The sequence below is a fragment of the Pogoniulus pusillus genome, chromosome 10 (genome assembly GCF_015220805.1).
Source record: "Pogoniulus pusillus isolate bPogPus1 chromosome 10, bPogPus1.pri, whole genome shotgun sequence".
NCBI lineage: Eukaryota > Metazoa > Chordata > Aves > Piciformes > Lybiidae > Pogoniulus > Pogoniulus pusillus.
The window spans coordinates 36265552-36289489 of record NC_087273.1 but is presented as its reverse complement, the minus strand read 5'-3'; the positions used below and the strand labels follow the sequence as shown (position 1 = coordinate 36289489).

The window sequence follows — 23938 nt, the reverse complement described above, 5'->3', positions numbered from 1 at the left end:
ACTTTTCCTTCTGCATTATTTTTTGAGTATTGATGTGGGGAGAAGGAAAAGGGATCACTGGCAGTCAAAATGAAGAATTTTAAGCTGAATGGTGAAGTCTGGAAATCTGTGGAACCACTGACTTACCATCTCACAAAAAATATTCTTTAGAGCAAAAACACTTTGCCTTTTCTTCCTCTCTATTTTTTTCATTTAGCTGTAGCTGTTTAGCATTTCTTCTTGCTTTTGGCATCATGTTCTGACTGCAGCTATCACACTGAAGTAGCTTTAAAAATAAATAGGTTTGCTTCAGGGGAAGGTGGGGGAGGATTCCAGATCCTGAAGACACTGCTTTTCATTGATTTAAATGTCGTTTTTGCTAGTGAAATGATTCCTGCTCTCCCTTTCTCACACAGGCCTGTGTGCTCACACTGCTGCAAGAAAGTAAGTAGCCTTGTGGTGAGAGCCCTCCTAAAAAGCTGCAGTCTTTGTGGTGACACTGACTGCTCCTTCTCTTCTCAACAGATGCGGCTGCCATCAAAGCCATATTCAACTCTCCCTATCTTCTCACTGGGACCTTCCACCTTGCAAAGAGGAGAAAGCTTTATGAGGCCGGAGAAACCCTCTACCAGTCACCACCATTCGCTGCGGAGCATGTCCAGGTGGGAAACAGCTCTGCTGCAAATGCTTCCTCAGTGCTTCGCGTTGACTTATCCATCAGTAAGAAGATGCTGTCTGCCTGGTTTGGTCACAGACTCATCAAATGGTCTTGACCTCCAAAGCTCATCTAGTCCAACCCCCTCTGCAGTCAGCAGGGGCATCTTCAACTAGATCAGGTTGCCCTGAGCCCTGTCCAGCCTTACCTTGAATATCTCCAGGGATGGGGCCCCAACCATCTCCCTGGGCAACCTGTTCCAGTGTTCCACTACCCTCATCATTGTTTCCACTGTTTCTACTGTGATACTGTGTGTAATGCTCTTAGTAATCTTTCTGAAGCTTGAACATTTATGTCTCCTCCACTCACTGCTGTGCTATCAACACATCTGAAACCTCTTCCACGTTACAGGTGAAAAAATGAGTCTGGGCCACTGGACAGGTGTGGTGCTGTGCTGCTTTAGTGGTGACCTGGCAGTGCTGCACTAACAGTTGGACTTCATCTTTGAGATCTCTTCCAACCTGCAAGTGGTATCTTTTCCTGGTGTGAATAAACTCTCTGGAGATAAATCTGGCAGGCTGGATGGAATCACTCCTTGAATGGGAATTCAGTGATGCCTTGCACAGATTTAGCTTTTATTTTCCCTACTTGTTCTCCTTATCTGGAGTGCTGTGCTCAACTCTGGAGTCCTCAACACAAGGACATGGTCCTGTTGGAGAGGGTCCAGAGGAGGCCACAAAAATGGTCAGAGGGCTGGAACTCCTCTGCTGTGAGAACAAGGCCGAGAGAGCTGGGCTTGTGCAGCCTGGAGAAGAGAAGGCTCTGGGGAGAGCTTCCTGTAGCCTTTCAGGAATTAAAGGGGGCCTATAAGACTTTTTAGCAAGACCTGTTGCACAGGACAAGGGGGGATGGTTTTAAACTTAAAAGAGGGGAGATTTAGACTGGATATTAGGAAGAAAGTTTTTACACTGAGGGTGGTGAAACTCTATCCCAGGTTGCCCAGAGAGGTAGTAGGTGCTCCATTGCTGGAACCAGCCCAGATCAGGGTGTGTGGGGCTGTGAACAACCTGCTGACTGCAGGGGGGTTGGACTCTTCCAACCCATTCTGTGATATTTATGATTGATTCTATTTTTTTTTCACATTGCTATTATGAAGTGACCTGCTGGGTTTGTGTTACACATGGTACTCAAAGCTAATCCAAGAAATTAAATACAAAGGAGAAGTCTCTTTATGAGGGCATCTACAGGAGGAGCCCTGTGCATGAATCACAGATGTTGGGTCAAATTAGCCAAGCATGTAATCTCTTTGTAGCTATGAGTAAGGTTGTTTTAGCCAAGGTCAGTGTTACACATGCTCTCAGTAACCCTGCAGTATGGCTGAACCTTGTCTGGCATTTGCTCTCCTGGTGTTATTTTTGGGACAGGAGAAAGGAAGACTGGGCTCAAGCTCATTCTGATGAGTGCTATTAGGGCCACAAAAATGAAGGGAGTGGAACATCTCTTTCACAAGGAGAGACTGAGGGAGCTGGGGCTCTTTAGCTTGGAGAGGAGGAGACTGAGAGGTGACCTCATTCATGTTTATGAATATTCAAAGGATGAGTGCCAAGAGGATGGAGCCAGGCTCTGCTCGGGGATGCCCAGTGACAGGACAAGAGGCAATGAGTGGAAGTTGAGCATTGGAAGTTTCATGGAAACACGAGGAAAAATGTTTTCATTGTAGGGGTGACAGAACAGTGGAACAGGTTGCCCAGGGGGGTTGTGGAGTCTCCCTCTGTGGGAATATGCAAGACCTGGCTGTATGCATTCCTGTGTGATCTGGTATAGATGACGCTGCTCTGGCAGCAGGATTGGACTGGGTGAGCTTTGGAGGTCCTTTCCAGCCCCTAACATTCTGTGATTCTGTGGTTCTGTTTCCTTGAAGGCAGCGTCCCCTGGGCCACTGCTCAGTAACGTGACAGTTCCTGCTCTTCTGCCTTCCAGGTTGACATCAAGGTCCAAATCTGTGGATAAGTCCCAGGAAGAGTTTCCCAAAGAGCTGATGGAGGACTGGAGCACAATGGAGGTGTGCGTGGACTGCAAGAAGTTCATTTCAGAAATCATCAACTCGAGCCGGCGCAGCCTGTCCCTGGCCAACAAGCGAGCCAGGTTAAAAAGGAAAACGCAGTCCTTCTACATGTCATCGCCGGGAGCCTCGGAGTACTGCCCCTCGGAAAGGACTATCAATGAGATCTGAGCCCTGTGCCTTTTTCTTTGCTTCTGTCTTCACGAGGTTCTCGTCCGTCAGCAAGGTCACTGAAACCAGATTCCCATTCCGTTGCTTCGTCTCACTCGGCTGCTGTGGATTTGCGTTTGGAAGGGCGGCTCCCGCGGTGCGCAGGGGCACGGAAGGCTGCGCAGAACGGCGCACACCAGCTCAGCCGCTGCCGCTGGGAGGAAAGCAAAGGTTTGCCATTGGAATTGTTGCCTCTTCAGTGTGTGTGCGTGGAAACTAGGAAGCCTTTTCTTGCTTTCAGTTGGTTTTTTTTTAACCATGCTTTGAATCATTCGTCAGGAGATGAGCTGGAAATGCTCAAAGGAGAGCCCAGTCTCCAAGTGTGAGTGTTAGCACAGCAGCCACCAGTAAGCCACCTTGGCATCACCACCTGGTGCTGCTCCCGTCCCGGCTGAGACAGCAGAGGGGTGTGTCGTGCACCAGGCCCCCGGGGTGAGCGGCTGTGCTCAAAACCATCTTTCCTGGAGCCGTTTGGGTTGATCAGGGTTCAGCACAAGACTCCACGACGCCTGTGTCCTAGGGCAAAGGAGGCACCGAAGCTCTTTGCCCGTGTGGTTGGCCATTCCCCGAGCTGCTGTACTTCTTTAAGCCTTAGTGTACTGCCAAGTGTCTCCTGAGCAGGCTTCAGTAGTTTACTTTCTATCTCGAATGTATGACGACAATGACTACTAGTAGCAGTGTATTTTAGTAGTAGGCAGAGCTGTACAGGTGATGGGAAGGATGGGAAATAAGGGAAGCTTCTCGTTTGAACCTAGCAGCTGGGAAGTTGTTCTGGTGGCTCCCGAGAGGGCAGGGTGGGTGAGGTGTACATTTGTATTATAACAGAGCACAGGTAATACTGCTCTGGTCGTGTCTGGCAGCATATCCACTGACAACCCCATTTTTTCTGGGGTTTGTAACTTGGCTGTAAAAATTGGTGTTCTGCTGATAATTTGGGACAGAGCTGTCCCAGATTGGGAGCAATCTCTCTCTTTTTTTCTCTACCCTTTTTTCATTCCTTTCCCCTTTTTAAATTCCCTCACAGAAGAATGCTAGAGTAGTTGTTGAGAAGTTCCAGCAATGCTACAACGTTAGTTGATGTCTCATGCTTTTTGGGTTTGCACTTTTCTTTTTAACATTCAAAATGCTTTTTTTTTTCTTTTTAAAGTTCAGGCATTGGCAGAGTTTAGTTGATAGTTTGGGGGGGGGGGGAGCAGATCATTTTTGGTGTTTAAAACCAAGCTAACATAGCCAAGTTATTAATACTTGAAAATCAACTACTGTAAACTTTTTCATAGATTTTTTTACTACCCTGAGGCATATTTAATATCTAAGTGGTGTATTATAGAGTGACATAGCAGAGAAGTTTCAGAGCTATTTATTAACGTTTCTATACTTTGCATTAATGAGAGATACCTCAGAACTGCTCCAAAGTAGCTGGGGCCGGGTTTTGGTGACATGATTTTAAAGACCTAGCAATCAAACCAGATTCTCCCTCATACATTGGAAAGCCCAGGAGAAGGCAGACTGCCCCACTAGCCCTGGTGAGGCTCTGTGTGGAGTGCCAGAGGTGTTTGGCTCCCTCCCATGTGGTGGCTGGGCTCCAGCCCCACTATGAGCTGCCTTCTGCTGCCCAGGAGAATAGGGCTCCCCCATCAGAGTGTATTTGCACATTATGTTGCACCCTTGGAAGCAGCCACTCATATCTTACCTTCTGAGTTGATTTGAAAAGCACATGGAAAGTCTCCTTAAACCTTCCCAAGGAGTCATCCTCTTATAATGCCCCCTTAGAGAATGAGAGTTTTGACAGGTGCAGGGCCTATCAGAACACTGGGGTTCATTTCTTTCTGAACTGATGCAGACAGGAGTAGCAGGGCTCAGAGCTACATCCCCTCAAAACTGTTCTGGCTAAGGTCAGCTGTCATGGCCCTCTCCTCAGGGTTCCTCTGGGAAAAGTGTCTTGCACATGATAGCACCTGGTGTTGTGGTGTGACGCAGGGGTGTGGGACTGCAGGAGGTGAGCAGCTCGGGCAGGCTGATCTGGCAGCTCTGCTGTTGCTGGAGGGGTCACCTGGTCTCAGTCACATCAGCACTTTGTCTCGTTTCTGTGCCAAAGCCAGGCCATGTGTGCTTCACAGTGCTTCAGGAAAGGGAGGCTGGGGGACAAGCTGACATCTCACTTTGCACCTCCCTTCTTCTCCTTAGCCTTTTCTCCTGGAAACACCCCAGCCACTTGTTAGGATTGCTCAGGCTTCTGCACTGAGTGCTCTTCCCTCAGCCACGGTGGTGCAGGGTATCCAGCGTCTTTCTTTTCCCCTTTGAGAGGGATTCAATGCATTGCAGAGCAGGTAAGATGCAGGATTAAGTAAAGCTTGAGTGTCTGAAGTGCTAAAAGACCCTCAGTGCCCCACTCCAGCCTGGCAATGTCTGAGTGGCTTTGGGGAAGTGATGGAGCCTCCTCAGCCAGGCTTTGCCCTCCCGGGCTGCCCAGCTGCTGTTGGCTCAGGCCAGGCTCTGCTGCAATAATGTGGTGGTTGTACAAACTGCCCCACGTTTGGACAGGGCCTGGATAACATCCCTGCTTCCCTGCAGAAAGCAGGCCGTGCTGCTGGCAGGCTGTGGCAGGCTGCAGAGAGGCTGCTTGGCTTTCCCCCCTTTCCTCTGTGGCACAGCTGCCCTGCCTCTCCCTGGCCTTTCGCTGTGCTCTGGCGGCAGCAGCAGCAGCAGCGGGTCGGTTTGCCAGGTGAGGGCAGGAGGAGCAGGGCTCCCTGGCTGACAGCCCCTGGCTGCTTTTAGCCTTCCACGTCTCCGCCTGCGCCAGCCTGGGGAAGCTGCCGCAGCCTGTCCTAGTTAGCATGGGAGCTGCACCGCAGCGCCAGGGGTGGGACCAGAAGCTTTGTAAATACATGTACTATATTAATGAATGTTTAGAAAGCCTCCCTCAGTCATGCAACGGGAATTGACTCTCCCGTGGTGTGGTACGAAGGAAACGAGTCCTGTTTATGTGTGTGCTGGCTGTTACCCTGAGGAGAGTGAAAGCTTTGGGCTCCCTAACAGCGACTGCCTTCCGCTCGGGCATTCCAGAGTGAGGCGTTGCTGGTGAGGAAGCAGGACTTGCAGGCTCAGCTCCCTGACGTGCATCTTTTAGATTGTTTTGTTTGGGTTTTTTAGCTTCATTAGTCTGTTTAAAGAAATGATAGGAAACCCGATGCCTGTAGGGAATTGGGCTCTGCCTCACGGTGGTGAAGGGAACAAGCAGGACTTGGCTGCAGCTCTCTGGCCTGATCGAGGTGACAATAGTGCTGGGGCAGGGGTGTTGCTGGGTTTCTTTCCCTTTCCCCATTGCTTCCCTTATACGAGGAGGGATGCTACCTGGCAAAAATAAGCTGCCTTTCCCTCCTAGCCCTTGTCTGTGTTAATTATTCATGTGGGAGCCGGCTTAGAGCTTCTGTCGCTCTCCCTTTTCATGCTCTTTTTCGTTCAGTGAGGTCAGTCAGACGTTCCTTTTTGGCAAAGAATTGTTGATGAAGATGATGGCCTCACAGCTGAACGCGGGCTGGGCTGCGTGAAGGGACAGAAAGGTGTCCGAGTACTCTTAGAATAGCAATAAAGGCACTCGTGTGACCCCAGTGCTGCCATTAGCACCTGGTCACCACATCCAGGCAACTTCCTCTGTGGCCAGTGCGTTGCTGCTGCCGGCACTGAGGGTCTGTACCTTGCCCTGTGTGTTGCTCAGGCTTTGGGAAGTCTCCACCCCTCATCTTTGGAGGGAAATGCTAGCAGGCTTTTGGAGAGGTTTTTCTGATTGATTTAGCTTTTAAACTGGAGGTGAAGACAACATTTTTCTCACAACTGTTGATGCTCTCTTCTCTTGCAAGCTCCCCTTTTTCTCCAGGCAGGTTCAGCATCAGCTGCCACGGTTAGTTACTGGCTGCATGCTCTCTAGAGGTTAAGAACTAATTTTAGAAGCTCCAACTTCAGACTCCTGATGCTACCTTCATGCTTTACCTCATCCAGCAGCTCTGTGCCTCTCTTAGGAATGTTTCTTCCAAGCTCAGTCTCATCTGTGAAACACTGACAGCACACAGGCATGAGGGAAAGGCGCTGTGACTGTGCACTCTGATGCTGCGGCTTATGGGTTCTGTCAGTGATACAGTTTAGATCATTTCTATGATTTCCCTGTGGGTAACTTGGAGCTGCTCTAAATTATTTCTTCTTTTGTACCTTAAGAGCAATTTGAGAATGTTTATGAACATCAATTCCAGCTGTAAAGATCTGTTTTGTTGTTTCTGTCTGGTTTTTACTACTGTGCTTCAGATTTTTTGGATATCTGAAATTATTGTTCACCAAAGCTTCCTGGTAGGAAAACAACCAGAGAGGGGCATCTGCTCACCCTGACGTGACACATGGAGAACCTGTTCCCTGGCACCTAAGTCTATGAGCCCTGTGCCTATGGCAGCTCAATAGAATCCAGTACCTCAGTCCTCTTCCACTGGGAGAGCAGCACCTCTAAGATCTAGCAGTCCCAAGAAGAAGGAGCCCATGGCCCTCCCTGAGGATCCCAGCACTGCTCAGTTGACCTGGTACAAGCTGTGAGCCTTTCTGTGCCACAGGGCCCCACCAGCAGAAACAGGGACTACCAAGTGTTTAAAGACCTTTGAGAGATGCTGAGGAAGAGATGAGAGTTCAGTGGCAGAGCTAGCAGGATCTTGCACTGCAGGTTCCCACCAGCTTCCAGTGTCTGGAAACAAGTGATACCACTTCCAGGTGCACTGAAATCCAGGTAAGCTGAAACTTTACAACACTTGGCAAACAGATTTGTGAGTTTAGCACAGTAGTCTACATGCAGCAAATGTGTTATGTTGAAGGGAGATGGAGCACAGTCAGGAGATGGAGATAACCAGTTATCACAGGGACATGGGAAATCTTACGTGGTGATGGCTTTGCTTATTCCCACTAAACTGTAGTTCAGGTTTTTTGACATGTCTCCTCTGGTTGGGCTGTTGTGCAGAGGCAGTGCCTGGTGGAACCCAGTGCTGGATGCACAGGCAGCCTGGGCTCTGTCCTGATATAGTGACAGAAGCCACTGCAGTCTGCAGAGTTGTTAAGATGGTATTTGCAGAACAGTTCTACAGGAAACCGTTGGAGTAGACCCTTCTGTAGCTTAGGAAAACACCACCTTTTTAAGCAGATAAGTCTTTGGAGGTGTCAGGATGCTTCGTGTACAATCACAGCTGGAAAAGACCTGTTCAATTATTTATCCATGTGACTAAAAAAAACCTTGCAAGTGCAGAAGGGTGAGGATCCAGCGTGGAAACACCCATTCCTGGCACCTCCCATGCAGCTGTAGCCTTTGCACTAAGCTGTGGGTCCAGGAGCCAGCAATGCTTTGGTGTTTGCAGGACAGGCTATAGACTGGATGTTAACTTGGATTTCAGGGGCTACTTAAACCTAGAATTAATGGGCATAGGCATGAGTTGATGCCTCTGCTACAGAAATTTGGCTTCCCAAGTTTAGTGGAAATAAGCATCAGTGAAGTCAATGTGTATATATTGGGGCTGAATTCTCATGACTCAGCTTACAAGGGCAGGGAGAGAGGCCAAGGCCCAGCTTTGGCTTAGACATTTAAGAGGCAGGTGTTCTATTGCAAAGGCTGGTGGTTACATCACCTGGGAACTAGAAAACAAAGCAAAGACACGACAAGTGTGTTCAAGCTGTATTTGAGCTGGTTCTCCCTCCCCAAACCCCTCCTTTAATAAAGGAAAAAAAGAAAATCCCAAACAGGAGATGCACTTTTTTGGATATGAAGAGGCCCAAAGCACAAACCCTTCTCCTTTGACCTTCTGCTTCTGTGCTGTCACTGTGCATGTACCATCTTTGCAGCTTCAGGTAGCCCAGGGGCATCAGCCCTAACAGAGAAAGGCAATAGAATTGTCTTCTGCTTGTTTTCATGTTATGTGGTACTGAAATGCAATTTCTTGTTTATGCGTTACTAATAAAAAGCTCTTTAAAATGACCCTGCCTTGGTCTGGCTTCCTTGGGCTAGCTAAAGACAGCGAGCACCACTGCTAACTGTATGGCTGGAAAGAGCATGGTCCACCTTGCTGTGGTCAGGCAGCCTGATCCTGAGCTGCTGCTGCAGATCTTAACTAAGTTAGAAATAATAGAAGAGTAAGAAGGGGAAGTATTGTACCAGCATCAGGTCCTGATCCATGCCAAGTGCTGCAGTTCAGTGCCTGTACTTGTACTGTTTCTTTCAGTGATACTGCCCCCTGCACCAGGCTTGCCCCTTTGCCTTCCACCTGCTGCCCTGGTCAGAAGTGAGTGGTAGCAGGGAGAGCTCACACTGGTGCAAGGGCAAGTAGGAAAAAAAAGGGCAATGAAAAGGATGTAGCAAACCATGCAGGTAAGGTGCTGATCCATGGCAAGTGGAGCAGCAGACAGACTGGGAAAACAAGCACCCAGCCATAGAGTTCCCAAGTAGCATGAAATATGACACAGAGAAAGCCTCAAAACCAGTGAGAAATGAAATAGAAAGGAGATGCTACAACACAGGCAGGTAGGGATTTGTTTCTGAAATAAAGACAGAAAGTGTAAAGAATCATCCCAATCCCTGGTGTGTAACTGGTATGAACACTAAGGCATGCTGGAATTTGGCCCCGAAGCTCGTGGGGACTTTGCTGGGAGGTGCTCTACAAGTCAGCCACTTCAGAGAGAACACTAAGCAATCATTTCAGAGCTGATGCAGATGCATCTTTAGACAATCCTCCTTCCAAACTGAAGCACTACATAGACCTCTCCAAAGACTTTTCTACTCCCCCAGCAGTTCAGTTCTCATCATCTCCAGCAGGCACATGGAGAAATGCTGTTGTACAGGTCTCCACATGCACACACACTTACTCATCCTTTCCTTTTTGCTTGCAGAGCTCTGCTGTAGCTGCACTTTCCTACCTAGCAGAAGGCCACCAGCAGCTAGACAGAACATTTTCCGCGTTCTTCATCCTGTAAGTGGCACCACTCCTCTGAGAAGCACAACTGGCCTGCTCCAAAGCTATCCAGCTTATCTTCTGAAAGGAGCTGCTCTCAGCCTTTAGCTCTTAAGTTTCTGTTCCAAAATAGAACAGGCTTCAGGTTCATATAAAAAGAGCGACATAAATATTAGCTACTTGTTTAATTGCTTTCAACTAATATATATAGAAATTAAGTTTATTCATTAGGATCATATAATTTAGGGAGACAACAGTTACACCCAAATTAATGTTCCCTTTCAGACTCAGCAGAAGATGAATGCTGAAACCTCCCTTAAGCTACAGACACCTTAAAATTACCAGGTTAAACCAGTGACCAACACTTCACTCTTTAAGTCTTTGTTACTCACAATCTTTACCAGGTCCCTAAACATATGCTTGCTACTGGAAGGAGTAAACATCTTTGCAACGTTTATTTCACTTTGTGTGCACACCAACAAAAATCAGTTAAAATGCCCTAAGAGAGAGCTAAGAAACATGAGCTGCACCTGGACCAAATATGATAGTTCTGTGACCATCAGATAAGGCCAGGCCTCTTCCCAGGAGATATTTATGCACAGTTTATAAGAAGCAGTTTCTGCAGTTATTGGAGCATTTCTCCAGCTAATGAGAAGCATTTAAAATGATCCTAAACCATTTTGTACCAATGTGGAAAAGTGTTGAACAATTTTGGTTACACTGGTAGTCAGTAGAAAGCACTCAAAAAGAAAGTCCTTTTGTTTTTCTTGTTCTCTGGTTTTCTCCACTCAGGGCATGAGAAGTGCATGTTCACAAGCCCATTTGGATTCCAAATTGCCAGCTTATTTCCCATTTCAGCTCTTCTGGTTATTGCATCAGTCTCTTCCTCAGTTAAGACATGACGTGAAGAGCCAGGACCACCAGAACAGCACAGTCTCTTCATTCAGGTACCCTTCTTAGAGATAAATATTTTCCAGCACCTTCCAGGAATCTCATAGGGAGGGGAGGAATTAGGGCAAATTAATAAATAGGAAAATAAATTAAACTCTTCTCCCCACCAAAAGAACTGTTTTAGGCTATTAACATCAATAGAAACCTTATCTTTCTTTGGATACAACCATCAAAGAGGTAAGAGCATCTGTGTGTCATGTGCAGGCAGCAGGTTTAAATGACAGAAGAGAAGTCAGTACCAAACAAGTTTTAGCTTCTCGGGATGGTGCTCTCTGGATAGAGTTCTAATTCTACACTATCACATCCTGCCTCACATAGTTCCCTTTAAATGGTCATAAGACACTCTCGGATGGCAAAACTGACAATTCAGTGCTCTAGTACTCATCAGCTCTTCACAGAACAAATGTTCACATGGAAAACCCTCAACATCACACATGCACTCAAGCTGGAGTACGAAAAGCCAAGATGGTGCAAATACAACGTTGCTCTCTTTGCTAGAAAAGGCACATTTAGGCACCAGTAAATGTGCTAAGTGTTTGGTTTCCAGTGTTAAACCGTTTAAATGAAAAGAGTATCAGCAGGAGGTCACGTTAATCTTCAGTAGGCAACAGGAGCTGCTGTGGAGATGAGAGATGAGGTTATTTTTCTGCTGGTCCAATAGTCTTACAAAGATATGAAACCTGTGCAGATCCACCTTGGGAGGGGGATCCACAAAGCAGTCTGCAGAATCACTTTGCTGTCAGTCCCTAGGAGTTTCTGGTGTCACTGTTCTGCTGACGCCGCTGCCATGCCTGGTTTCATGCCCTCGCGCGTTGACTTCAGCTCCTCCAGTTCTGCGTTTAGTTTGCTGATCACCCACTCCAGGGCCTCCCGACCCTGCCAGGAAAGTACTGGAGTTTAGGCTCAGAACAGACAGGCCACCACCACTCAAGGGTCTATAGTTTTTCCTCTGTCAGACATGAGACTTGTTTTAAAATTCATTTCATACTCTGTGTAGTTCAAACCAGATTTTACTGATAATTTCTCAGACTTCCCCACAAAGGCATTTGCTTGTCCTGGAAGCATGAATTAAATGCAGTGCTGCTCTGAACTCCCAGCAATGCACCAAGGCAAAAAGCCTAACCTAAGCAGTGAAGCTCCCTAGGGCATCACAGAGTATTGCTGGGTTTACTATCTGCTGCTCCCAGCACCCAAACACCAGCACAGTCTAGATGTTGCTCTCAGACTCACTAACCAAGTTATGTAGGCAGGTTTTGATAAGATCCAGGACAAGGAATCAGAATCTTCCAAATGCTTTTTGAGGTAGCACCCAACTGAAGTCCCATCTAGCAAGAGATCAGAGATGGACTTATGCTGAACTCTATACTCACAGACAGTAACTTCTCAGCTTATAAAACAGACTGAGAGGTGATGATTGCACATTTTATATTCCCCGCTCAGCTCTCAGAGTGGGAGTGCCTCCAAGCTCAGCATTTACAGCCAATGCTTTAGTAAGAGCTGGGGAATCCAGAAAAATAAGCATGTAAAAACTCTTTTTACCTTAAGAAGACCCTGCAGCAGCCTTCACCTTGATGGCCACATGATGAGTGTGCAGACAGCTGCACACTGAAGCCAAGAAAATAAAGAGCGGCACTTTGACTAAACAAAAGTGTCAGATTTTAGAGTTCCACCCTCACAGAATGGCAGCTTTTGCCAAAGCAAGCAGATGGGATGACAGCAGGAAAACACCTGGCCTTTTGTCACTTCAAGAGGAGCCAGGAGACATTCACCTCTATTACCCTAAGAGCTACAAACAGCAGAGAGCAGTAACTGGGAGCCATATGGCTCTGGCCAAGTCTAAAGGAGTTCTGGAAAGAAAGGAATTCAGCCCAACAAGACCTAAGCCTTCACAAGAGCCAGGGTCAGTGTTCCAGCCCTCTGCAGAGACTGAAGGAAAGTGGGGATCAGCCCCCCACACCCACACAGAGTTGGTCTCAACAATGAGGTGCTATTTTTGTTGTGCCCTTTACAGGTCATACAGGGAACACCACTCTCTTAAAGTATCCACAACTCACTGCTGCCCTCTATTAACCGCTAAACATGAGCAAGAAACTGCACAAACAGCTTTGAAAACCTCCAAAAAAACAGAAAGAAAGGTCAAAACAAAACCCCCACATCCTCTGAAGAACTTTTTTGGAGGCTAGAAACATTCCTCCAGAATACTATTAAAAGCTCAGGCTGCAAAATGAAACCTATTGAAAGAAATAAAGCTTTGCTATGAACAAAAGCATTTTTGTCTCAAGACACTTCCAAAGTTCAGTGAAGGGCTCACTCTCCTTCCCCTCAGATGTTTCACAGTGCAGACACTCCCAGAACAGCATTCCCCCATTGCTCTTCCTGCAGAGGCAAGAAGTACTTAACCTGAGATAAATCACCCACGACTCAAGTGCTCAGCTCCTGGCCAGAACACAGAACAGAAGATTCAGCCCTATCCAGAATTACCTCAAGAATTAGTATCCTGATGTTAACTTGGTTCAAACTATGTCTTTATAAAAAAGATAATAATCTAGAAAACATTATTTAAATTGTCCAGTTTAGAAGCACAGAATCATTTATGTTGGAAAAGACCTTTCAGACCATCAAGTCCAACCATTAACCCAGTGCTGCCAGGTCCCCACTAAACCACGTTCCTCAGCAACACATCTACACAGCTTTTTAATCCCTGCCTGGATGGTGACTCTACCAGTGCCCTGGGCAGCCTGGTCCAGGGCTTGACAAACCTTTCACTGAAGAATTTTTTCCTGATGTCCAACCCAAACCTCCCTTGGTGCAACTTGAGGCCATTTCCTCTTGCCCTGTTACTTGGGAGAAGTAACCTTGCCACAACCTCCTTTCAGTTAACTGTGGAGAATGAGAAGGTGTCCCCTGCAGCCTCCTTTTCTCCAGGCTAAACAACTTAAATATAAGTTGTTGAAAAAGTCTGCAGAAGAATGATTTAACTTCTGAGTTCCTCTCTTATGAAAATCAAATCAACCATGCTTCAGCAGGTGGTAACTTCCACCTTCTCTACAGCCTGCACAAGACCTGGGAACACCAGCAAGGTGTGGGTAGAAGCACACAGACAGGAGAAGGCTATTTGCATAGCAACAAGCTGTAACAAGCTGTGGAGCACTCCACAGGGAAGAAAGCAAGGGGGAGAGAAGGGGAATCATCTTTCGGCAAGCATGCATTTGGATCTTTAAACATCAGGTTAGAACATCCTCTCTTAAGTGACACAGGCAGAGAACTGACTGAGGCAGCACCAGCTTTGACCTTGTATTTGTCTAATCACACGAAGGATGCTTGTCAGATGGAAAAAATGCACAGTAGAAAAATACTGAGCTTCTGTACAGGCCCTGACTATGACACAACCAGCTCCTAGTGCTTTGGTTGATCTATGCATTGGCAAGAGAAAGAGACAAAATAGAGTAAACCCCATGGTGTTGAACTGGAGCAGAGATACATGTCTTTCATCTTTTGAGACTGCTGAGGTCTGCACCTGCATTTTGCAGCAAGGAAGATTTCAGGAATATTCTGCATGGGGAATGAATTACAAATCTTACCAAGATGCAAAGCCTCCAAGTACCACCAAACTACCCAGTTACCAAAACTAATCTGACAGAGGATTATCTACAAGGTTTCAAACTGGACAGTTTTTGTAGTAAATCATTGAGCAAGCACATTCAACAGGAAGCATGCAGATTATATTACTCTGTGTTGCCTACATTAGCAGTATGACGTGTCTGGCAGACCAAAGGCTTGCTTAGGAAGATCTGTTGGTGGAGCTTAAGTGACTGATAAATGCTGAGCCTTTGTAGTTGATGTCGTAAAGGGTTAGTGGAATGAGAAGGTAAAAGCAAACGCTCATGGCATACACTCATCTCAAAGTAAGCAGTGTAGACCAGCTCTGTGCTCTTAAGTGGAAGAAGCAGCACAAGGTTTGTTCTCATTTTAAGGAATGTTGTTAGTTGAAGCACAAGCCAGCCCAGGAACGACAGAGACAGGCTACAACTGGTGGAAAGAACAGTCTGCAGAGAGGTCTCACAGGGGGAAGTACACCCAGTTCTCCCAACCTCAAAGTCAGATTCTGTCACAGTCACATGGCTTAAAGAGACACGTCACAACTGAAATGATTCTAATTACAAGGACCAGTGAAAGACACCAACAATCTGGCACTTGGGCAGCTTCAGGCTCCATACAGATTCCCACAGAAGTTCACAGAAGGGCAACAACATTCCTCAGGCCTCAGAAAAGCAAATAAAATGTCACTATGCAAAAGGTGACTTTTGGCAGGCAGGAAGTGAAATTTATATCCTTAAAGTACAATTCTGCCTCATTTTTATAGTGCAAATTTCAGTCATTAACCGATTTGGTAATTTCTTCAGGTAGTTTCACACAAATCACAGAGATGAGGCTCAGCCCAAACTCTGGGTTGGAAGGACTCATCAGCTGCAGGCATCATTTCACTTGCAAACCACAAGCAGAACTGCAAGCCATGGCAGCAGCAAGCTGGTTGTCCAGTGATATTGGCATGGGTTAATTGCTCCAATCTAGACCTGACTTACTTTCACTCTACAAGTGTAGCATGATGAACATGTTTGCCATTCCTGTATGCAACGTATAGAAAACATACATGCAGGTTAGGGTATGAAATTCACATGACAGGGATCCATGCACAGATTAGCTAGAAAGCTGAAATGTTGTACCAAGAAGAAGAAGAATGCTGGCATTACCACTAGTTAGTACAAACTGCAGAGGTGGAGAGCTGCTAGCTTAGAGCACTTTCAGAGTTTTGAATTATCCACTCAATAGCGTCCCACCCCTGGAGTAACACAGAAAAGATTCACAGCACATGGCAAAGGAATTTTTTTTCCACCATTGTTAAAAATAATAACACATAATCTGCTGCTTCTACCTCAGTGCTAAAATCACAGAATCAGAGAATTGTTTTGGCTGGAAAAGATCTCTCAGATCATCGAGTCCATCCAGTGACCTAACAAAAATTTCTGTCCTGACTTCCTGTTTCTTCAGAACAACACAACATTTTTCATCAGTTTGAGAGAGGAGCTGGAAACTGAGGCACAGCACAGCATGTGAGAAGAGTCAGTAATGGCAGAGTAAACTGCTGGTAGCAAAGTGAGGGCTGGTAGCAGCAAGAGCCAATTCCTGCCCTGCTTCAGCATCTCTACAAAACTCTTCTATGAAACCTACAGGATAAGAGTTTTTAACAAGCTTGTGTCCCTGGAAATCAGCAGAATGGAAGAGCAACCTTTAAAATAAATCAAGCTCTCCCACATGCAACATAAGGATAGGTACTAAGAAACAGTCACAGCTTTTGAGTTCAACAGGCATGCAAATGTGACAGATGCCAGGAGAGGAATTCAGCCAGCACTTGTAAGCATGCCTGCTTGATCTGGCCATCCCAGCTGGCTTTGCTACCTCCAGTTCAGGCTGAAGTTCGGTTGTGAGACAAGGTTTGGACTTGTCCTTCAAGAATCTATGGTCCAGGCAGACTTCTTAAATGGAAACTGGATGAGACTAGAATTGCAGTTTACATGAAATACATTCCATTTACGACTTTCACACAAACAGAAAGCTTACTCAGCTAGTTAAAGTTACTCTAGTGTCCAGCAGTTGCACATTGTCCTTCCCCATCCTCTGATCTTAACCTGTTTTCCTCAGTTTTGGAGAAGCACACAGAAGGGTGGAAAAGAAGGCTCTCTCCTCTCTGATCTACTTGGTCAACACCTCCTATCAAGCTGTTTTACACTGCCCTGATCAAGCAGTTTCCCTCACAAGGACAAAGAGCTGGCTGAAGCACAGTCTATCTGTCACAGCAGAGTGATCCAGATTCTCCCTGTGTTGACCCTCTCCAGCACCACAGAGCCCAAACTCATATTTCAGGTGCACTCAGTCTGCTGTAACACAGCAATTGTCTGTGCCTCCCTAGCAGCCCACTTTTTTCCCCACTTTCCCCAAGCAAGTAGAGGACAAAGTGCCCAGGTATAAGCACTCCTGAAGCTCTGCCTGTGCTCAGCTCCATGGCTGCAAGCCAAGTAGAAAAAGCAAGCATGAGACAGAGGAGTTGGTGTAGTGTTACACACAAAAGCCAGCAGAGTCTCATTTCTTCAAAGAACATGCCTCTGCTCACACTACCTCACTTTCAGCTAAAGGCAAGGACACAGCTCCATAGTGGATAGGAACTGAAACTACTGACAAAGCAGCACAGAAAATGTGCTAAATACAAATTAGAGAGGCTGAAAATCAAGTTTTGTGTGCTACAAGCACTAGCTCCTGGAAACAGGAGGTTGGTGTTTAAAAAGGTGCTTTGGAACAAAACTCCAAAAACCTAGCTGATAATGTGCATGTTATGTGCAACTAACATGAACACAGAGGCCTTTTTGCTCTGATGTGCAGTTCTAGTTGAAACACAAAGATGTGGGAATGAAATCTTTTTGAATTTTGGAATTCATATTCTAATTGCTGAGGTTCTGTGAAAAAACATCAGTTGAAAGTGTGCATAAGGTTTAAAGAAATTAAGTACTCCTCACACATGACTGGCAATAAACAGCATGGTAGGGGTGGGGGAGAGAGGAGGAAAACAGGAGACAGATATACCTTTCTGGCATTGGAAGATATTGTGTTTGCCATTAAGCTTTCCAGATAACTGCTCAAACTAATGCCCTTAACAGTAATAATTGCTTCTTGAGTGAGCACAGTTCTGTAAGAGAACAAAGAAAAGTTAATACCTAAACTGAATCATAGAATCATAGAATCAACCAGGTTGGAAGAGACCTCCAAGATCATCCAGTCCAACCTAGCACCCAGCCCTGTCCAGAAGAGACTAACAATGTCTCCTATACACAAAGCAGCAGAGAAATATCCTTACTTACTTTTCAGGGTTTTCAGGATGAGGTGTGTAAACCAGTCTCTCATCAACAGACACCAGGTTTGTGAGAGTAATCTTAAAAAGACAAAACCAAAGAGCTGAAATCCTCACTGCACAGCTTTCATTTACCTGTTACCAACAGCACTACTCAATGGTAGAGCGCTCAGTTTAATGTCAGAGACAATGCAATATACAGAGAATATAAAACCCAGCACGCAGTCAATAAAAAGAGCTCTAAAGGGTGATGCATCTTTTCCTATCTTAGGTTCTAATTATGTCAGTCTAAGTTGCCATTCACAGTGCAAAGCAAGAACAGCTTCCCAGTCATTTTCTCCAAGTGCTGAGTCTTCTCTGATTTATAGCATGCAGTCCAGAGAGGCTTTTCAAGACCAAGACCACTACAACACTATTTGGAGCGTACAGAAAATTAATAGTCAGAAAAGACAATGCCTCTTGTACAGAAATAAGGCTCTCCTGAAGACAGCTCCACTTAACTCTGGTAGTCTCAAGTTCCCAGGATACCAAAATACAGCAAAACACTTCATTTACATTCTGTGAAAACAGGCATTTCAAATCAAAACTGTTGTTGAAAATGGCACTGTAATGTAGAAAAAGTTATTTGTCTGAAAGCCAAACTCTTTTACATGCATTCTGAGAAAGAATCTGGCATTAAAAACAGAATCACAAGTGTTTGATTCCAAAGGGCTTAAAGCTCTCCAATTGTGTGAAGAACTGAAAAAAAGAGACATGGAAACTGCTGTCTCCTGCTAAAAGATGCAGTTCAGAATCACAGAATGCTGGGAGTTGAGAGACACCTCTGGGGATCACCTAGTCAAACTCCTGCTGGGTCAGCCAGAGCAAGCTGCCCAGGATCACAATGTCCAGGTGGGTTTGGAATCTCTCCACAACCTCTCTGGGCAGCCTGCTCCAGGGCTCCAGCACACTCACAGCAAAGAAGCTTTTCCTCATGTTCAGATGGAACTTCCTGTGTCCTTGTTTGTGCCCACTGCACCTTGTCCTGTTGCTGAGCACCACTGAAAAAAGTCTGGGCCCATCCTCTTGACCCCCACCCTTTAGATATTGATAAGCATTAGTAAGATCCCTTCTCAATCTGGTCTTCTCCAAGGTAAACAGTCCCAGGTCTCTCAGCCTCTCCTCATCATCTTCATAGCCTCTGCTGGACTCTCCAGTAGGTCCTTGTTTTTGTTGAACTGGGCAGCCTAGAACTGGACACAGTACTGCTGATGTGGCCTCACTAGGGCAGAGTAACCTGCTGTTAAGAGCAAAATATCTGATCTCCAGAATTAACAGAAATTTCTTAATCTGCCACTCACATTTGTTGAGCAAAGCTCCATCTTTTTTTCCACGGGATCTACAACAGAATGTTCCTCAATGTAAGTCAGAGTTCTGCTGGTTCCTAAAATCTGACAGTGAAGAAACACAAAAAGTAAAGATTTTAAAAGTTAAACACTAAAATTTAAAAGAATTAAACCCAAACAATCCTGGAATGCCTAATTGTCAGGTTCTTACTGATCCCAAATAAATGTCAGTTAATTCACAGACACCAAAACACCAAGATCAGTGACAAGACTACATCCTGGTGGGTTGTATCCATCATACAGCGTGACAAGGACCCGCCTGGAAGGACTCTACACTTTAGCAATATTAAAGCCTATAGTGCCTTCTTGCTAAGTATCACAGAATGATAGGGTTGGAAGGAACCTTTAAAGGCCATCTAGTCAAATTTCCCTCCAGTGAGCAGGGACATCTTCAATTAGATCAGCTTGCTCAGACTCTCCATTCAATCTGACCTGAAATAGTTCCAGAGTTGGGGCACACACCATCTCTCTGGGAAACTTGGGCCAGTGTTTCATCTCCCTCAGTGTGGAAAAATACTTCCTTCTACCTTGTCTGAATTTCCCATCTTCTAGTTCAAAAACATCACCCCTTGTCCTGTCACAGCTGACTGTGCTAATTGTCACCACCTTTCCTATAGGCCCCCTTTAAGTACAGAAATGCCACAATAAGCTCTCCCCGAAGCCTTCTCTTCTCCAGGCTGAACAACCCAACTCTCTCAGCCTGTCCTCACAGCAGAGAGGTTCCAGCCCTCACACCATTTCTGTGGCCTCCTCTGGACTTGCTTCTCCTGTGTGGAGGACTGCAGGTGATAACACAAAGACACAACCACACCCTTCAGAAGCCATTAGGAGTGCAAAAATGTACCGCTTTCACAATGCTGGGCAAGCCCCACTCCGTGCTCAGAAGGCGGTGACTGTGCAGCCTCCCCTGGTTATCTAGACTTCTGTCGAGGACGTCTACTCCTACCACACATGGATTCATTGGGTTGGGGTACTTCCTCATAGCAGCTTTGATCACTGTATCCCAGGGGTGTCTGTAACAAGAAGAGGAGACAATGTAACTGTGTCATATTTGACTCCAAGTATTCACACAGTATCACAGTATCATCAGGGTTGGAAGAGACCTCACAGATCATCAAGTCCAACCCTTTACCACAGAGCTCAAGGCTAGACCATGGCACCAAGTGCCACGTCCAATCTTGCCTTGAACAGCTCCAGGGACGGCGACTCCACCACCTCCCCGGGCAGCCCATTCCAGTGTCCAATGACTCTCTCAGTGAAGAACTTTCTCCTCACCTCCAGCCTAAATCTCCCCTGGCGCAGCCTGAGGCTGTGTCCTCTCGTTCTGGCACTACATCAAGGATTTCACTTACGTAACGGCATGTGCTGTACAACTCCAGAGGTCCCAAAAGTCCTGACAGAATTTAGTGATGCTTGCAAAAGCACTCAGTATTGACACACAAAGCAAGTATTTCTTTCTCCAAAGTGAAGAAGGGAATTGTTAATCCAAGACTAACAGAAACAAGAGCAAAGAGCAACAGCCACAGATGTCACTGCAATTAGCTGCGTGGAACACCCACCATGTCAGCTGTCCACAGCGGTGGCTGAATCTAGATCCTTCTCAGAACTCACCTGGAAAAGCAACCTGATCTAACATTTAAGTTAGCCCTGCTTTGAGAAGGGAGCTGGATTAGATGACCTCCAGAACTCCCCTCCAACACCAATTCTTCTGTAATTCTAAGTACATTAAGTCAAAGAAAACATCAATAGCTTCTGTTTCTTCTGGAAGCAAAAAAAAAAATATATATATATATATAAAGGTTAAATTAAATTTACATATTAAAAAGTCAAGAAGTCCAAAATGAACAGATTCTCAGAAACCAGGCCAGCTCAACTGCCTTAAGCCTGCACCTGTGCCACCGCTTCCAGCAGCTTGGTAGCCTGAATTACATTTATGGAGACTCACAGAAACACAGAACTGGGTTTAGGAAACAAGCTTCGGTAACCTAAGGCTCCTGGGATCGAAGCAGCCCCACCGCTGGAGGACTGTCTGTCCACACAGCTCACATACCTCCTTCTGAAACCGAGGAGGCCAGAGAAATCATGGCCTTGATCCAACACAGAAATTCAATCCTTTCTCTGCAGAAAAGAGGGTAGGTCTGGAATTAAAGCTCTGTAACCTTTAAAACTACCTTTAAAATTTCAGCTTTTGATACTTAAGGTGGCTTAGAGGGGACAACTTGTAGCTAGGAGTGGATTTGACTGTTAAGATCATGGCTTTTAGTCTTAAATCAGCAAAGAAGGGCACCAGTGGTACACCCCTGCCAGAACAAACAGAAGCTTGGGAAAATAAGTTCTTTTTCCAACAAGATGAGTAAGAAAAGGTGTCTCAGCTTTATTTGTTCAAGCAAAGAAAACAAAGCCCTCAGCTCCTACATTAGGAGAGCTTCTTCATCATCTTCAGTGACTATATCATAACCAACACAAGCTACACAAACTGAAATGTCACATTTCTGTTAAGTGTCCTTGAGGGGTTTTAAATGAGAGATCTGATAAGGCACAGCAGTATTTTATCAACCCCAGAACTGAACTATCTACACCTGCACATGTTACACCAGGAGATGGATGCATTCCAGCAGAGATCTCCATGAGAAAATGCCAAAGAAGAATTGATTTTGTGTTTCCCAGGTGACAGCTATTCACCTCAACTCAGAAGTTATGCCATACACAAACAGCCTTTATTAGCCTCTAGCTGTCATTTCAAATTAAAAGCTACAGTTCACTTATGCCAGACTAGTATTAAACACTTAATACCTGTGGCAGCACAAGAAATTCAGTTGTGCTGATGTAACTAAAGACATTTTGAACTGCTCATCCTCTGTATTTTGTGTTTTGCTGGTGCTCTTCAGGCTGCAAGACGTTTAAGAGACCTGTAGCAGATTGATTTGTTGTTGTTGGCATTTTAAGAGCTACACTGGAACTGCTGTGTTCTCTACATCACCTCCCTGGTACAGCTTGTATGCTAACCTGTTGGCACCACAGATCATCAAGTTCAACCGTTGGCCTACCATGTCACCACTAACCACGTCATGATGTGCCACATCCACACCTTTCTGACACCCTCTGACTCAACCACTTTGCTGGACAGCCAGCTCCAGAGCTTGACAACACTTTTGGTGAAGGCATATTTCCTTAACGTCCAACCTAAACTTCTCCTGGTCAACCCGAGACTGTTCTCTCTTGTCCTATCACTTGTTACTTGGGAGAACAGACATCCAGAGACCACTCAGATACCCACCTGGCTACAACCCGCTTGCCTGTCCTTCCTTCATTACACAATGTGGAACTGGTTGTTGAGAACTAAGTTCGAGGCATGTTTAACACAGAGAAGGAGTGACAGTAAAACCCTTACTCCTCTGCCACTTAAGAGCTGTCTGCTGGGCACCTCTGAGCGCATTTGTCAGCTACGGTAAGAAACGCAGCCGCTCTCTGTCCACACCTCTTAGAGTATGTCATCACCTATGTCAGTAGTTTGCGATGTATTTGTTTTCTCAGAGTGCGAACCCTGCTTTTCCTAAGCTACCTACATCTTCACCAAGCAATCCCGCTGCGGGCGCAGCTTCACCGCGGCCCCGTTGGGGCGGGGTTTCCCGCCGCCAGCAGCAGGAGGTGGCAGAGACCCGACCACGGGGCCCGACCACGCAGGGAAGGCGTGCGGCGAGGAGCGGCAACGACGGACCGTCTCCAGCCCCCCCTTCCCGCCTCACCGAAGGGATTTAAAGTCGCCAGAAGCCGGTGCTCCCACCCCACCGGCGAGCCTTCGTGCAGGCACAGCCGCTCCCATCACCTCCTTCCTCCAGCCAAGCCCGCTGCATTTCCTCCTTCCGCCCTCAACCCGGCTCGGCAAGGCGACGGTAGAAGGAGCGGCGTCACCGTCCAGCGGCCGTCCCTCAGCCCTCCCTTCCCCGGCTTCTCACCCGAAGACGTGCTCCGAGCTCCAGATCTTCATGGCCGCACTCGGTTTCCTCTCGGGGCCAGCGGCGGGAAGGCGGCGGCGTGACCGCGGCAGTGCCTGACAGCCAGGAGCCGGCCGGCGAGCGGGGCGGGGACCTGCGTGCCGGCACTCGGCGCACCCAGCCGGCTGCTGTGCCCGGCGTACGTCACAGCTCGTCATGCCACATCCCCGTGCGCCTCTGCGGGGACTCGGTACCGCGCATGGGCAATGCGCACGCCTGCAGCTGGCACGGCTCTGACCGGGTTGTGACTAGTGCCCGTTACCGCACGGGCACGGCGCCGCTCGGCCCCGCCGCTGCTTGTTGCGGGCAGCGTTTAGACCAAGAGCACGAAGTTTTGGAGATTAAAATGAGGATTTGGGAACAAAAAAGACTTTCGAAAGGAAAACTGAGACATTAGTCCCTAGAAAAGAAGCTTCGGATCCTGAAAAGGAGGTTTTCTAAGCGAAAAAGTGTACTTTGATCCCCAAACCAACGGTTTGTGCTCTAAAAACGTGGCTTCGAGCTCTGAGTCTTTGGAAGTTGAGGCTTGGGGCTGTGTCACAAAAAGCCCTTTCAGAAACGCAACATGGTTCTGCTTGGAAGAGGCTTTTAAAGGTCAGCGACTTCAGCCCCCCCGCCCGGAGCAGGGACCTGGCACTCGGGCTTGTTGGCACAAAGGAACGCTCTAGCGAATACCTCGACGTACAATGCACTATACGGGGGAAAAGCAAGAGGGAGACGTTTGCTCTCGTTTGCCACCGGGCTGTGTTGGAGGCTGCGGCAGGACAAATAAGCACCACCCGCGACACTCAGAGAGGCCGCGGTTAGCGAGCCCGCGGCCGCCCCGCTCAGCTAG

At 46.8% G+C, this 23938-nt stretch overlaps 2 protein-coding genes across 9 annotated transcripts in view; one reads left to right on the top strand and one right to left on the bottom strand.

Annotated features, from left to right (window-relative positions):
* SPIRE1 (spire type actin nucleation factor 1) overlaps nt 1–13088 on the top strand; it is a 148695-nt gene extending 135607 nt beyond the window's left edge. For 3 of the 4 annotated variants that reach the window (XM_064150254.1, XM_064150253.1, XM_064150252.1), the window contains 3 exons: nt 396–423; nt 505–641; nt 2615–8901. In XM_064150254.1, coding sequence (XP_064006324.1) covers nt 396–423; nt 505–641; nt 2615–2867 — 418 coding nt within the window. In that variant the 3' untranslated portion in view covers nt 2868–8901. Of the gene's footprint in view, nt 1–395; nt 424–504; nt 642–2614; nt 8902–9809 lie in introns of those variants that run through there. The other variant, XR_010303775.1, reaches the window with a different exon arrangement.
* PRELID3A (PRELI domain containing 3A) lies at nt 10308–23938 on the bottom strand. Of its 5 annotated transcripts, none has more exons than XM_064150256.1 (7): nt 23065–23924; nt 19953–20121; nt 19064–19153; nt 17734–17804; nt 17459–17561; nt 15406–15447; nt 10308–11698 (listed from the first exon to the last, which is right to left on the bottom strand). In XM_064150256.1, exons 1-7 carry the CDS (start codon nt 23259–23261, stop codon nt 11585–11587), a joined length of 786 nt encoding a protein of 261 aa, XP_064006326.1. In that variant the 5' UTR covers nt 23262–23924; the 3' UTR covers nt 10308–11584. The 5 variants fall into 5 exon arrangements, with proteins under 5 accessions (XP_064006326.1, XP_064006331.1, XP_064006328.1 ...); XM_064150261.1 differs by lacking the exon at nt 23065–23924 and adding an exon at nt 22855–22997; XM_064150260.1 differs by lacking the exon at nt 15406–15447 and adding an exon at nt 15574–15662 and having other exon boundaries at nt 11616–11698; nt 23065–23925.